The 14541-nt window shown below is 38.9% G+C and overlaps 1 protein-coding gene across 1 annotated transcript in view; it reads left to right on the top strand.

Moving 5' to 3' along the window:
• Tspan7 (tetraspanin 7) overlaps positions 1-9437 on the top strand; it is a 108097-nt gene extending 98660 nt beyond the window's left edge. The window contains exons 6-8 of the mRNA XM_006976902.4: positions 3648-3731; positions 8094-8169; positions 8435-9437. Of these exons, the coding sequence (XP_006976964.1) occupies positions 3648-3731; positions 8094-8162 (153 nt within the window). The 3' untranslated portion in view covers positions 8163-8169; positions 8435-9437. The remainder of the gene's footprint in view (positions 1-3647; positions 3732-8093; positions 8170-8434) is intronic.
• The last annotated feature ends 5104 nt before the right edge of the window (positions 9438-14541 follow it).

Below are 14541 nucleotides of genomic sequence, written 5' to 3'. Positions count from 1 at the left end.
CTGTGAGTTCGAGGCCAGCCTGGCCTACCAAGTGAGTTCCAGGACAGGCACAAAGCTACACAGAGAAACACTGTCTCAGAAAAAAAAATAAAGAAAAGAAAAGAAAACTTGGGGGCTATAGTGTGTTTGTAATTTGTAAAAGAAAAGGTAGGTAGCATTTTTGCCATTTTGATGACAGCCTATACTTTGACCTCACTCCCTATCCCTACTACAATCCTAGTTTGTAGTTCCCCAAGTACCTCAAAGACTTGGGAGAATTATGTAACTACTCTGTCACTGCCTTCATACCTCTCTAACCTGGATCCTAGAGAGAAAAGGTGAATACAGAAGACATTTGTCTGCTGAATTTCATTAGACTTTCTCATTTAATGCTTACATGAACCTCTGGTACAAATTATTTCTCCTTTCAGCATCTTACAGATATCCACATAAAGGGGAGATGAGAAGGGAATGGAGACAGTAATAATAGGTGCTCATAAACATCAGCATCCTCCCGTTAGGAGGACTTAATTACTGCCACGTTCTAGATCTATGGGATCCTGCAGTTTAGAATAAGCAGATCATCCCCCTAGATCATTTGGTATTTTGAATCCTCCCTGCTGATAACACCAAAGAATGAACTTCGACTTTTACTTGGTAACCTGGGGAACCTCTATGATACAGATTGTGGGTAGGGAGCAGGTAGGAGGAGGTGTGAACCGTTACACAGGGTATTGCTTGTTTGGTTTAGGGCATGGGATTTATTTTTTCTTTTGCTAGCGAGATGAGGAAATGTCTGCAGGTTCAGTTAGCTAATTGCACTGGCTGAGCCCCTACCACAGGAATTTCTTGCCAATTTGTAAGAACAGGAGGATGAAGGACTGACTCTGCCTAGCAGCTGTAGAGATACCTCCAGAACCTTTCTGGAACTTGCCTTCTCCAAATAGTTAAAGTCTGCCACTGGCAGATGCTTTTTCATTGGCGACTGTTGATTTAGACACACCACGAGGGTGAGGAAATTAACGGTTCTGTTTCTTGGTGTTTCCTAGGAGACTTAAGCAGGCCTCTCGATTTATCTCATGCTTGACAACCAGGCTTTCATATTAGGAAATTGAGAGAGATGGTTGTGGGAAGATAAGCTTGTGCTTTAGTGCAGGACTTAAGGTTGAATGCAAACATGACCTGTGGTTGTAGTATCAAAGCAATTCTTGCATCCACAGAGCTGTGCTACTTGGAAAGTAGGCTTCAGGGCTGAAAGATGAACCATAGAGAAAAGAAAATCAGGGGTGGAACCAAGCATCCTCATCTTGTCATTTTGGTTTACTATATTACTGATAGGCTGTATTGATCTGGTGTCTTGTTTGTAGTAAAACTAGGTAACTTTTGTTTTTGTTTTTTACAGAAGAGTAGTTTCTTTTCAAGTTTTAATGGGCATATGAGACATCTGGACAGCTTGTTAAAATGCATTCAAATTCACTAAAAATTTATTGAAAAGGAATATCCCAAGCACATAGCAGATGCTGGTTCCACAGGTCTGGGGTAGGACCACCAGTTTGGCGTTTCTCACAAGTCCCTGGTGTAACAGGGAGAACTATTTTTGCCACAGTTGAACTCCTGCCGTGCAGTTACTCGTGTTTGTGGTTTCTCCTACTGGTTGACATGAGCAAATCAAAAATAAAGTTACTCTTGAAATGTCCGAAAATAGAGCTGGGATGTGACTCAGTGATACAGTGCTTACCTAGTGTGTGCGAAGCCCTGTGTTACAGCCCTCTCACTGGAGAAACAAAAACAACCCACCCACCCCCCCAAAAAAGAGTAGAAACCATACTTGTAGAAACACAGGTTTAATTTAAGTGCAAAATTGAAGCCATGATGGAGAGAGCAGGAGAATCTCCGCTAACTAGTTTACAGAATAAAAGATGGCCCTGTTGCTTCTCTTTGTGTGGGATTATCAGGTTGTGTAATCTAATACTGATGGTATGGAGCTCATGTCCCCACTTGGACATCACTGTGTGGAGAATGGCTGTGATGCTGACCAGCTTGGAGAAACACCACTGGGGAGAGCATTAGAATAGCTGCTTATCTTCCTGCCTGTAGAAGCCTTCCCAACCCAGGGGTTTCTCCCTCTCGCTACCTTTTGGAAAGTAATGTGATGTATCATAGCACTAGGAAAAGTGAAATCAACAAGCTTCTAACTGGAAAGAATCAAATTGGATAGCTCTCCATGAGCCAGCATGTACTTCCCTTCATATTTATATCAGATAGTAAGGAGTATGTTTTGTAAATTGCATTGAAACCATGTTATAGCACTGTTCTAAGTAAATGTACCCTCTCTGTAAAGATGCTGTGAATATGATAGATCATTTAGAACAGAAAGCATTGGTAGAATTTATACTTGCTATGAGCTTTGTTAAATGAAATTGGAATTTAAAAATAAAATACAGTGGGGGGATTGTTATTCAGATGTTATTATGATTTAGTATGACCTTCCAGAAAAACAAGAACCACTTTGATTCTGTTCATTAAATGTCTTTATTGTCACACAATTTGTGTATTCAAGTCAGAATCCTTTATTGGAAAAGACCACCGTGTATTCTTTGCTGAATAAGTCAACTTGGAAATAGGTTGATTTGGTTAGTTCCATATAAATGTACATTTAAACACACACATGCCTGTACATGTATACACATGCACACTTCTAGTCCTGCTGTTTGATCTAAAAGTGAGGAATTTAGTAGTAATAGTCAGCTTTTGCCTTTCTTTGTATTATGAAGGATGCGAAACAAGTGGGTGTTTCCTACCTCGACTAGGCTGATAAAATATAATCTACATCAACAACATTTTAATTTTAACATAAAAATGCTTCCACTTGCTCTATTTAATCATGATATTTGAAGATTGGCAATGAAAAGGAAACTGACTTGGTCTTGTGGATAAGGTTAATGACATTCTGAAAGGTAAAGTGACTTATTCAAGGTTGCATAGTAAATGTTGACAAAGCTCATTCTAGAATGAAGATTTTTGTTATTAAGAAAAAAATTTTAAGGGATTCCTTAGGAGTAACTCAAACTCTGTAAAATTTCCAGCTATTTGAACACTTTCATCAGACCAAGTAATTTCTCTTTATCTAAGAGTTCATCATTCCCTGATGAAATGCTAATGGTGGTGTTTGTTTTTTGTTTTGAGACAAGATCTCACTGTCTAGCCCTAGCTGGCCTAGAACTTGGTACATAAACCAAGCTGGTATCAAACTCACAAAATCCACCTACCTCTGCCTCCCAAATACTGAGATTAAAGACATGCGCCACAATGACCAGCCTAATGGCTATTCATGAAATTTTCAGTTCAAAGTTTTCAAATAACTTTTTATCTTTACATGTTTCCATTTATGTCTCTAAAGAGTTTACGTCATAGAACTTTTATATTTCTTGATAGATTTAATCCTACTAATGACAAGTTCATAGGTGAAATTATGTCTAGAATTTGCCAGGAAATGTGTGTTGGGGAGGTCTCAGTGAAACATTTGACTATATATATATATATAAATTATAATATTAAGGGAAGTGTCCTATGTGGGTTCATTTTACTACCATCTATATTTTTGGTATGTTTGAATTCTTCGGTTGGTTGGTTGGTTGGTTGATTGACTACTCATATTCTCTTTGCAGGGCTGTTATGATCTGGTGACCAGTTTCATGGAGACTAACATGGGGATCATCGCTGGAGTGGCGTTTGGAATCGCATTCTCCCAGGTATTCAGATGATGATGGCTTTCCAGCCTCCCAGTCTTGTTTACCTCCCTGGCCTCCAGATTCTCAGCCTGTCTTCCTGTGTTCAGGGGAAGGCTGATAGATGGGGTCAGAGATCCTTGCTCATTAGGTCTCAGGTCATCTGTTTATTGATTTTTCTTTTTCAACTTAAATGAAGTTTTGCTGTCAAGAGAATATTGGTTACAGTTCAACTAATGACTACCTCCAGTAAAACAACTTGCTTCTTCACAGGTCAAATGGAGGGTAAGAGAATGGCTTTATTGGACTGTAAACAACTCCAAACATCAACTGGCTGGTCTAGATTTGAGGGAGGCTCTTTCCCCAGTTGACCTGTCCCTTTTTTGTTCTTTCTTAGTTTCTATGGATTATGCATGGCATTTCTCCCTTTAAAGAAAGCTCATTTAGCAATCTCCATCTTGTGAACATTATTTTAATGTTTGGATTCGACTCTTCTGTTTCTTAAGAGGAAACTTAATTATTTGTGTATTAAACTGTCCATCTTCTTATCTCCATTCACCTTTTACATACCAGTGGGAGATATAATCATGCCAGTTAAGTAAGTTATACATACTAAAGGATAGAATACATTTAAGCTAAATCTGTAATGTAGCCTTCCTCTAGCCAGTAAGGTCCTGTTTTACTGGCTTCTGATCTCTTGAACAAATGGTATATCCTTGGTATGATATTGCTGTGGGTACAAGGACTGACATGTATACTTAGCAGCTCAAAAAGCTCGGATTTTTTTCACACTAGCAGATCATTTTCACAGGAAAGCCAGTTGATGGCTCGGTAGTAGCTGTAAAGTTCCATGTCTATAGAGGCCATTGTACAGTCTAACTTTCTCCCTCTGCATCTGGTGTTCTGCTTAGCAATGCAAATTCAGTTTGGCTTTATTCAAGCTTGTTCCCGAGATGTTTTTATTGAAATATGAAGTTCAAAGAAAAATAGCTAAATTCTAACTTTATAGTTTAGTAAATTATTACTGTGGCCCTTAAACCAGAGAATAGATCCTTAACTTGTTAGTATGTCTCTGCCAAGTAGAGCTGAGCATTAGAGAAAGTGAAATGCTTTTCTTCCTAAGCGGTTATCAAAACCTGTGTGACACGTCATCTCCCAAGAGCATGTGAAGTAAGTCACCGTGTTGTCTTTTGTTGCGATTTTAAAATCCTCCTGAAACACACGTCATTGTTTTCACACTCATTGAACGAATTAAGCCCCCAACATGCCAACACACAGACAAACCAGAGTTGGATCACAAACACTGCAATTAACTCAGTCTCCGGAGACTTTTCAAAGGCAGTTACTGCCCTGAACTTTCTCCCAATTGCTGTACCATTTTAGTAATAACACTTAGTAACATTCTGTAATGGCCTAGGGACAATTTCAAGGATCCCAAACCTTGTGACTCATGCAAACGTTAGGATACACTTGACAGCCTTGAGCATATAGTTACCTCAACACAGGTTGTTAACACCAGAAATATAGAAATGCGGTTGGCAGATGAGTACACACATATACACACACACACACACACACAGAGAGAGAGAGAGAGAGAGAGAGAGAGAGAGAGAGAGAGAGAGAGAGAGAGAGACTTGAAGTCTTCCTTTATGGCTTCCCTAAATAAATAAAGTGACCCGATGCCAATACACTACATAAAGAGAAGAATACCTCATTGAGCCTGGGATCTTGTTGATGAAGCTTCTCATCTAAGAATATGCCTGTGTAGTCATGGCTATGAGAGTGAAAGGATAAAAAGATCCTGTTTTCATCAGTGAGATGCATCAAGTGTTGTCCACACTTCTCTCAAGCATCCCTGTAAAGGAATTTATGCTTAGACAAATAGCTAGCTAACCTGATGATCATTAGTCTAACTGTACTGTCTTAAAGAAATATGTGGCTTGGGAATGGTTGAAGATGCTTTGTGGCACACTAGAACAATGAAAGGGGAGCTTTGACTCTGAGCAGCATGGAAACAGAAACACTGTAGCAAGTTTGGTTCTCACCAGAGAGCCACACAGATGTTGAGATAAGAAGAAAATCACAAATCCCAACTGCAGTTATTTATACATGTCTCCATCAACCTCCAAATTCCTGGAAGATAAGGAGTGGTTTCCAGATACCAGGTACCCAGGACCTCCCTGGGGCAATGGTAGCTAACCACTTACAAGATGCCTGTTCAGGAAGAATCTCCCCCACAGAGCCTAGTCAAATATCCCAGTGGACAAGCTTTATCAAATTTACTCAGATACTGTAGAGCCAAACCTCACAAATACTGGTTGATATGAATGAAAGTGTTATGCCTTGGCTCTCCTCTGCTCAATAGAGGCCAGAGTGTGTGGGAAAGCTCAGCACCACCTCCTCCCCGCTTTTCTCTCTTCTTTTTCCTGCCTCTCTGTGTCCCTCTCTCCCTCTCACTTTTCTTCATCTACTTTCTGTCTTCTCCTTGCCCCCTTTGCACACGCTTTTATGAGAACTGGCCCATTGCATACCTCTTGTGTCGGATTGTAAAGGTGGTGGAAAGGTTCAAGTAAAACTGCGCTGAGTCCAGTTTTGGGATCGACTTGTAAGCACCCTGTCCCTTGTTAGCTAGCTTGACTTAGAGCTCTTGTTTGGGTGGCAGAATTTGAGCTAGCACTCCCCAGAGCTCCTATTACCATTATCCTGTCAAGGAAAAGCACATTTGCCTGAGCTTGATGGGCACATCCAGCCTTCCCTATAAGTTTACAGTAAGAAGTTGAGTGTGCTTGGATGGGATGTTTCTTTCCTCTTCTTGCGGTTTATCCCGGACTCTCCTGGGACTCTCTGTGTAACCCAGGTTAAACTCAATTTGAAGCATACCTCTTGCATGGGCCTGATCTTCCTAATGCTTAGGTTATAAGCAGAAGCCACCATACCTATGTGTCTTTCCCTATGATTTTGATAGCTACCATCTTCAGGAAGGGAGCTTGGGCAGGAAGAAAGGACGGGGATAAGTGGGGAATAAATAGGTGGGAGATGGAGGGAGAGGTGATATATGTATACCCTTTCTTCTCTATATTTCCATCTCTCCTCTCTCTCTCCCTTCTTCTGTCTTTCCATTCTTTTATTGGGAAGATTAAGTCCCTTAATTCAAAGGCAAAATGTATTTACCAAAAAATAAAGGACTCATTCCTACCAATTCATCTCCTGACCTCTCCTCTCCTTCCAGGACCTTCCTTGGTGCCTACAATCTAATGGGATGATTTATTCTGTGCCAATAATTCTTTAGGAATCCCTTAAAAGGACGTGTTCCCTTTTCTATATACAAGGCAGAAAGAGGTGGGACTAATCTCAGATACAGGAGTGGGTGCAACATTAATCTTTATGAAGACTACCTGTGTAGTTTGGGGGAGATAGCTCAACATATTAAACCCATTTTCTTATCTGGAAAGCTGAAGTTAAAATATTACAAAGAGTTGTGGTAAAGAATCAATATTTTACAATATCTGAATGTGTTATATACTTATTTAGTTTTTTCAATACTTATTTAGTTTTTTATTGGAGTATAATTTTTCACACTGTGAAATATATTCTGAAATTTGCTGATCTTGGAAAATATCAGTCTTTTAGAAAGAGACACACTGAAGGTTTCAAAGTCCTTGCCCTCCTAGAGGAATGTAACCAGAGGCAGAATGTTCTGTCCCGACCGCCTGGTCCCAAACAGAATTGAAAGCTCGCCTTTCCCATTTCACCCTTCCCCATCCACCTCTTACAAGTGCTAACTTGGTTATCTCACTAACAAATGGACCCAGTCAGGAATAATGTCTCTATTCTTGTCTCAGGGAAAAAAAAAACACTGTTCCATCAGCCAAGTATAACTAGAGTATCATACTGTGTGGAGAAATCAGCCAAATATATGTAGCCTTCCAAAGAATTCAAAGCTTATGTCTTTGAATTAAAATTTAGCCTTTCCTTTATATCACACCAATTCCATGTTGTTTTATTATTTTTTGCATTAATCTCACAGATTAATCACACATGATCGAGTTTTAATACTAGTTGGTATCGAAAGTTGTTCTGAAATGGCCAGAGTGAGCTACTTCTGGACCTTGTAGCCAGTTTTAGAACTTCCCCCTGGCCCCACACTTAGACTGCCTCAAGCTTAGATACCACAGTTCAAACCAGTTTGTTCTTCACTCCTGACCTTTCCACCTAAGGAAACCTCCGTTTACTGAAAGTTCTATTTCAGGATCCATGGGTACTATGACAGCTCTTTGTGTTGACAGGTAGATATATACAGTATCAAAACTAAATACATCTAGAGTTGAAAGAAGGGTATAGCTTTGTAATGTGAAATTCTTTTTCATTTGTTTTCCTTGGCAACAGTTGATTGGCATGCTGTTGGCTTGCTGTCTGTCCCGGTTCATCACTGCCAATCAGTATGAGATGGTGTAAAGAGAAGGTAAGTGGCAGTGGGGAGCATATTGATCTGGGTGTTTTTCCCTTTGGTGCCCATACTACCCTTCAAGTGGGCTGGAAGAGGGCCCAGCCACTGAACTACCTGGGGTTAGCCATACATGGAAATCTCATATCCATACGCTAGGGAAGAGGTGGGGCGGATGCCACTGCGAAAACGTGGGAATGCTTACTCTTCACGTTGCACCTTTTTGTGTAGGCTGCTTGTGATGGCGAATCACTCACATGTCTTCTTTTTCTCTTTCTCTCAGTCTTTCAAGAACTATGGAGTAAGAGGCCTGTTTTTAAAAGGAACTGCCGCAATCTCTGAAAGACTTCCAAAGAACGTTAGAGCACAGTACATAATATCCCTGCCCTGCTCCCACCACCCACTCCCCACAACCCCACCCCCTGTGTGCAACTGACACTCCTACCCAGTCTCTGCTCTGCCTTTCAGCCCACATCAGTGTAGTGTCCATCTTGTGAAGCCCTGTTATGCCACACAGTGTAGCCAGGCCCCCTGCAGCTAGTCATAGTGAACCCCACCCTAAGGCTCTGTGAGTGCCAGCTCTCTCACATGTACTTGGTCCAACTGTAGGTGACTGGTTATCACATCATCACTGGCCCTGACCTTGTGGCCCTGCATGTAGTAGGGGAGGCTTCAGTCAGCCCCTCACTGTGGTCCATGAATGCCACGCAACTTCCCGTAAATAAGCAGATGTTAGTTCTCTTTTCTTTTGGCTTAATCTGATTTGGTTTGGTTTTCTCTTTACTGGGATTATTCCCTACCTTCTTTAGGCTGCCTAGGACATGTGGAGAGACACAGTGGGAGTTATTTATAAGGGAAAAACACAGCATGTGGCATGCATGGTGGAAACTGTTGTTAAGCATTAGGTGGCCTCCTTGCTCACAATTGTTCCACACATGGGTGTGTAGAGACAGCTTAGTGTAGGATTTCCTCTCAGATGAAACCTGTATAATCCTGTTACAAGGCTATGTTGTTACTCCCCCTTGAAGGCACAGATACTACTTTTTATTTGCCCTAACTAATTTCTATTATTTTACTTTCTCTTTATTTTTTTCCTTGCACTGACATTATAGACTTTGAGGACCTCATCAGATCAATTTAAAAGTGAGTGTAGAGGGGAAATGAAAGTCAAGATATTTTTTAAAGATCTTAAAAATAATGCCTCTGTCTAGCATGCCAACAAGAATGCATTGATATTGTGAACATTTGTGATAATATGTATTAATAAATAGAGCAATTAAAATGGCTGTGTTCTCTTCTTTGATTGTGATTATCATCTTTGAATACATATTCCCATTCCCTCCTACTCTTCGCAGCATTGGGGGAAAGCCCCATCTTATACATGGACAGCTACCAAACCAAAGTGCTGGAGGGTTGGGTTTTTTATCATGGATATTTCAGAAACTTAAATGGACTGTCATGAACAAGAGAGACTGTTGGCCACAGAGTAAGGGCCTTCGTAGTACTTCATGCCTCTGCAATTCTTGAAAGAAATACAAAGAGTTCAGCAGAGTTTTTTAAGTCTCAATTCCATTTGAAAATGAAATGAGTATCTTTATTTCTTTCATCATTTCTATAAACATATTCTCCCCTTTTTACTTTCTCCTCTAGATCAGATTGAGTATACATGATCTAAGGAACAATTCAATGTCCCAGTGCCCTAATTTGTATTAAAGTATGGGATGCTCACATTTGATTTAAGTGCCATTTACAGTATGACACATTAATTGCAATCATTGTTTTTTTCGGCAGATCCTACTGGCATGTGCCACCACAACCAGCACCAATCATTGTGGGTTTTTTTTTTTTGATGAGTTATCAAAAAGAGAAGTACCAGTAAAAGCATAAATTAATTAGTTAGCAAAGCAGTAGATCTGAAAAATCTCTTTATTCCCTGCAGAGCAGCCTGGAATTAGGGCAATGGTGGCTTTCCAGCTAAGTGCATTGATGAGTCTGAACTCTGCACACCATCAACCCTACAGGTTATACAAAGGACATCACCCAAACATTCACATGTTCCCTTTGGAAGGTGTCTTCGAAACATATGCCTCTCAAACCTTTTTCACTATTTTATTTTTAAGTTTGCAATGTATATTAAAATGAGGCTTTTCTGTAAAATCTTAACCATATCTGAGCCCATGGTTCACCCTCTTGAAAACTATAGTTTTTTTTCTTTTTTAGTGTATTTTGGTAAGAAATCTTTCTAAATTAAATTCAGATCTCTGCATTACATACTTTTAATATGAAACATTTGGACTGAGATTGATTTTACTTTATAATTTAAAGTGTTCACATTTCAACTTTGAATAACCCATATACAATGCACATTACTCCTTTAAGTAAGATTTAAAAGATACAAATTTAAATATCTTCCTTGAGTCATTAGAAATATAATGGCAGACAAGTTGCTAAATATACAGCTCAAACTTATACATAATGGAAGCCAGTATACAAAATATTCTCAGCACTCCCAAAGTTTCTTCTTTTCTGTTAGCAATCGCAACCCACATCCCCACCTAGGAGCAGCCACTGCTCTGTCCTCTATCACCAAAGGTTGGTTTTGCCTGTTCTTAAACATACAGATAGAATTGTGTATGTGGACTGTTTCATGTACATTCTCTCATCTTCATTGCCATATAGGATTCTGCTCCATAAATATGCTACCATTTGTTTTATTGTGGCTATGCATTTGCATTGTTTTCAGGTTTGGGATAGTATGAATAGAGCTGGAATAAACACTGTGGGACATCCTTCTTTATGGCTATGAACATGTGTGTAGAATTACTTGAAAATAATGTATGTTCCAAGTTAGGAGGTATTGCTTAACATTTTTTTTCTAAAATAGATGTAATAATTTATAATCCCACCAGCAGTACAAAGAACTCTCTAGTTCCATATTCTCCCTAGCACATACTATTCTCAATGTTTTATTTTAGACATCCAGTGGATATATAGTGGAATCTTATTTTAATTTGTCTTCTCCTTGTGACTATCAATACTGAATACCTATTTCCCTCCCATTAGCCATTTTGATATCCCCTTGGGAGGTGTTCAAGTATTTTTGGTTGTCTATAATTCAGCTATCTTGATTGATTTGTAGTAGTTCTTTATATATTCTAGATACAGGTCCTCTCTTGGATGCATGTGTGGCAAATCTCTTCTGTAGCAGGTCTTTGGACTGCCATCTCTGAAATAAAGACACAGGAACTTATTATCAAGTACAAAATCTTGGCCTTAGCTTAGGTTTGCTCTCAACTAGCTCTTAAAACTTAAATTAACCCATTTTTATTAATCAATATTCTCCATATGGCCCGTTACCTCTCCTCAATACTGTACATCCCACTTTCTCCATGTCTGGCTGGCAAATCCTGTTTCTCTTCTTCCCAGAGTTCCTAACTCTGCCCGGAAGTCCTGCCCATTTTCTCCTGCCTCGCTATTGACCATTCAGCTCTTTATTAAGCCAATCAGAAGGTGCCTTGACAGAGACACATCTTCACAGTGTACAAAAAGATTATCCCACAACGCTCTTCTCATGTGGGACTTCCTGTCAGAGAACAGTCAGTTCTTGATTATAATTTGAAAGAATAAACAGTGATACAGATAGTCTAAAATAGCTAAAGGCCTTTCTTCTTAGCAAGAACAATACATTACGCCACTGTACTGATTGATTTTAGATGAAGCTTTACCTTTTATTTGTTCTGTGCTTATTATTATGAAAATAGTTTTTTCCCCTTGATACACAAAGATCTGAATCTGGCAGGAAGAAGTATTTCCTATTTGTTGAGGTCTGCTTTGTACCCTAGTGGGTACAAATGTTTGTTTCATATGTTCCTAACAGTACATATACTCTGATTATTGGGTTCAAAGTTAGGACAAGCCTGCAACTACATTTAAATAATAAATTTTATACATCTTAAAAGATTTAGTCCATGTTCCTATGAAGGGTTCATCTTTTTAATATATTTCTGTGAATGTATATTAAAATTCCCCACTAAGACTGTGGATTTTAGCCAGGCTAAAATAGTGGTACACACTTTTAATTCCATCACTGGAGAAACAGAGGCAGACAGATCTCTGTGGGTTCAAGGCCAGCCTGGTCTACAGAGTGAATTTCAGGACAGCCAGAGCTGTTACACAGAGAAACCTTGTCTCAAAACAAACAAACAAACAAAAAGATTGTGCATTTTGTCACATTTTGCTTTATTTTTAAGCCATACAGTTAGGGATGTGCAAGTTTCATGTCTCCTTGGTGAACTTACTTCCTTTTACCACTAATAATGATTTCTCTCTAATGTTCACTTTGTTTGAAATGACAGTTGTTCTAAACACTTTCTTTGACTTGTATTTACCAAAAGAAGTGTTCCCTATCCCTCTATGTTTAGTTTGTTTCTATGTAGTTCAGATATGCTTCTCAAGTGCCATATGACTACATATTTAGGTCAGTCTGAGGCAGCCTTAATTGACAGCTGCGTCTGGTTATATATTATTGTTACTGACACATTTGACTTTATTTCTACCATGTTACTTTTTTCTAACATTGTGTATCTTTTCCTTTGTCTTCTCTTGAATTGTGATGTCATCCTATTTCTTTTTTTGAAAAAAATATGCATTATATATTTATAGTATAAGATAATTTATACTTCAGTGATTAACATTCATTTCTTAAAATGCATATTTGAAATTTAAAGTTAATTAGAATCCCCATCTTCCTCCAAAATGACACCAAGACTGTGGAGTATTTGGTTCCAATCAACTGTCACGGGCATGGTCTTGTTGCCTGACACTTTATTTCTACAATGATGCAAAATTAATCCTATTAGTGGCTTCATAATTTAAATTTCCCTAAATGAGTATTAGTCTCATATTCCTTGTTGTTTCTTGCATCCAAAATCCTTTGGAGTTAAGAGGTGTGTGTGTATGTGTGTGTGTGTGTGTGTGTGTGTGTGTGTGTGTGTGTGAGAGAGAGAGAGAGAGAGAGAGAGAGAGAGAGAGAGAGAGAGAGAGAGAGAGAGAGAGAGAGAAATTATCTTAAGAGTGCTTGCTACTCTTGCAAAGGACCAGAGTTTTGGTTCCCAGCACCCAGGTCAGGTAGCTAATAAGGAACCTTAATTCCAGTTCCAGGAATTCAACACCCTCTCCGGGACTCTGAAACCACCTCACAAACACTTAATAAACACACACACACATACATATATATATATATATATATATATAGAGAGAGAGAGAGAGAGAGAGAGAGAGAGAGAGAGAGAGAGGAAATATTTTATTTTAAATGAAGAGAATGGAATGGAGCATTGTCTTAGTGGCTAAGTGCATATAACTGCTCTTTAGGAGGACCAGAGTTTGATTCCTAGGACCCACATCAATCATCTTACAACCACCAATAACCCCAGTTCTTGGGGATCCAATGCTCTCTACTTTCCTCCATAAGTGTACACACACACACACACACACACACACACACACACACACACACACAAATGGTGCTCACATGATTGGAAAATTATCCTCATTTGAAAATTTAGTTTAACATGAGTGACCCCATTCTGTATTGATTTCACCTTTTAGTACCTAGGACAAAGAAGGGCTCAGTCCCAAACAATGACCTGCTTTAGGTTTTATTTATAAATGCATATTGAATGGTCCAACATATTTTTATCCAGATTGTAAAGTTCTGCTTGTGTATATAGTTCTATCTTTCTTCAGGTTGTCATGTTACCAGGACATATAATTTACATTATTTTCAATGTATCATAGTCTGCTTTCTGGTTTCCCTAACTGTTCTCACGTAATTTCATTGACAGTTGATGGAGATCTTTGAATTGTGTTCTTGGGAACAAAGACCGTCTAACAGTACTTTTATATCCCTACAATGACATGCAGAACTGAGCACTTTTGGGTTTCTCAGATTCCTTTATGAATAATGAATGAGTGTGCTCCCAATCTTTAGCTATGTGCCAGAAGATTAACTTATCTTATGTGGATATATTTTCTTTGTTTAATTTCTTCCTTGAGTCTTACTTGTAGCTTTAATTCTGGAATTCTGAATTCTGTAGTATTCCATTTTTGTGTCATGGTCTCTTTACTAGTTAATGAACCATATCTGTATCTCATGGGTATGTCATAGTTTTTCAACATTGCCTTCACAATGAAGTCTTGAGTAATAGTGGTATGATCCAATCTGGACTTTCATGTAGACTTACGGTATATCCCTAGATTTGACTTTTTAGATTTTTGTTCCTTGAGTGAAGAAAGGTGGTAGGTTTTGCCCTCTAACAGAACCTGGTATGTGTAAAACTGGCTAATGGACAAGAAGAAAAGCATCAAAGTATTGACAAATGAACTATTGCT

Source organism: Peromyscus maniculatus, chromosome X (assembly GCF_049852395.1).
Source record: "Peromyscus maniculatus bairdii isolate BWxNUB_F1_BW_parent chromosome X, HU_Pman_BW_mat_3.1, whole genome shotgun sequence".
In the NCBI taxonomy this organism is placed as follows: domain Eukaryota; kingdom Metazoa; phylum Chordata; class Mammalia; order Rodentia; family Cricetidae; genus Peromyscus; species Peromyscus maniculatus.
Note: the sequence above shows the minus strand (reverse complement) of the source record. Positions and strands in the feature narration are given on the sequence as shown.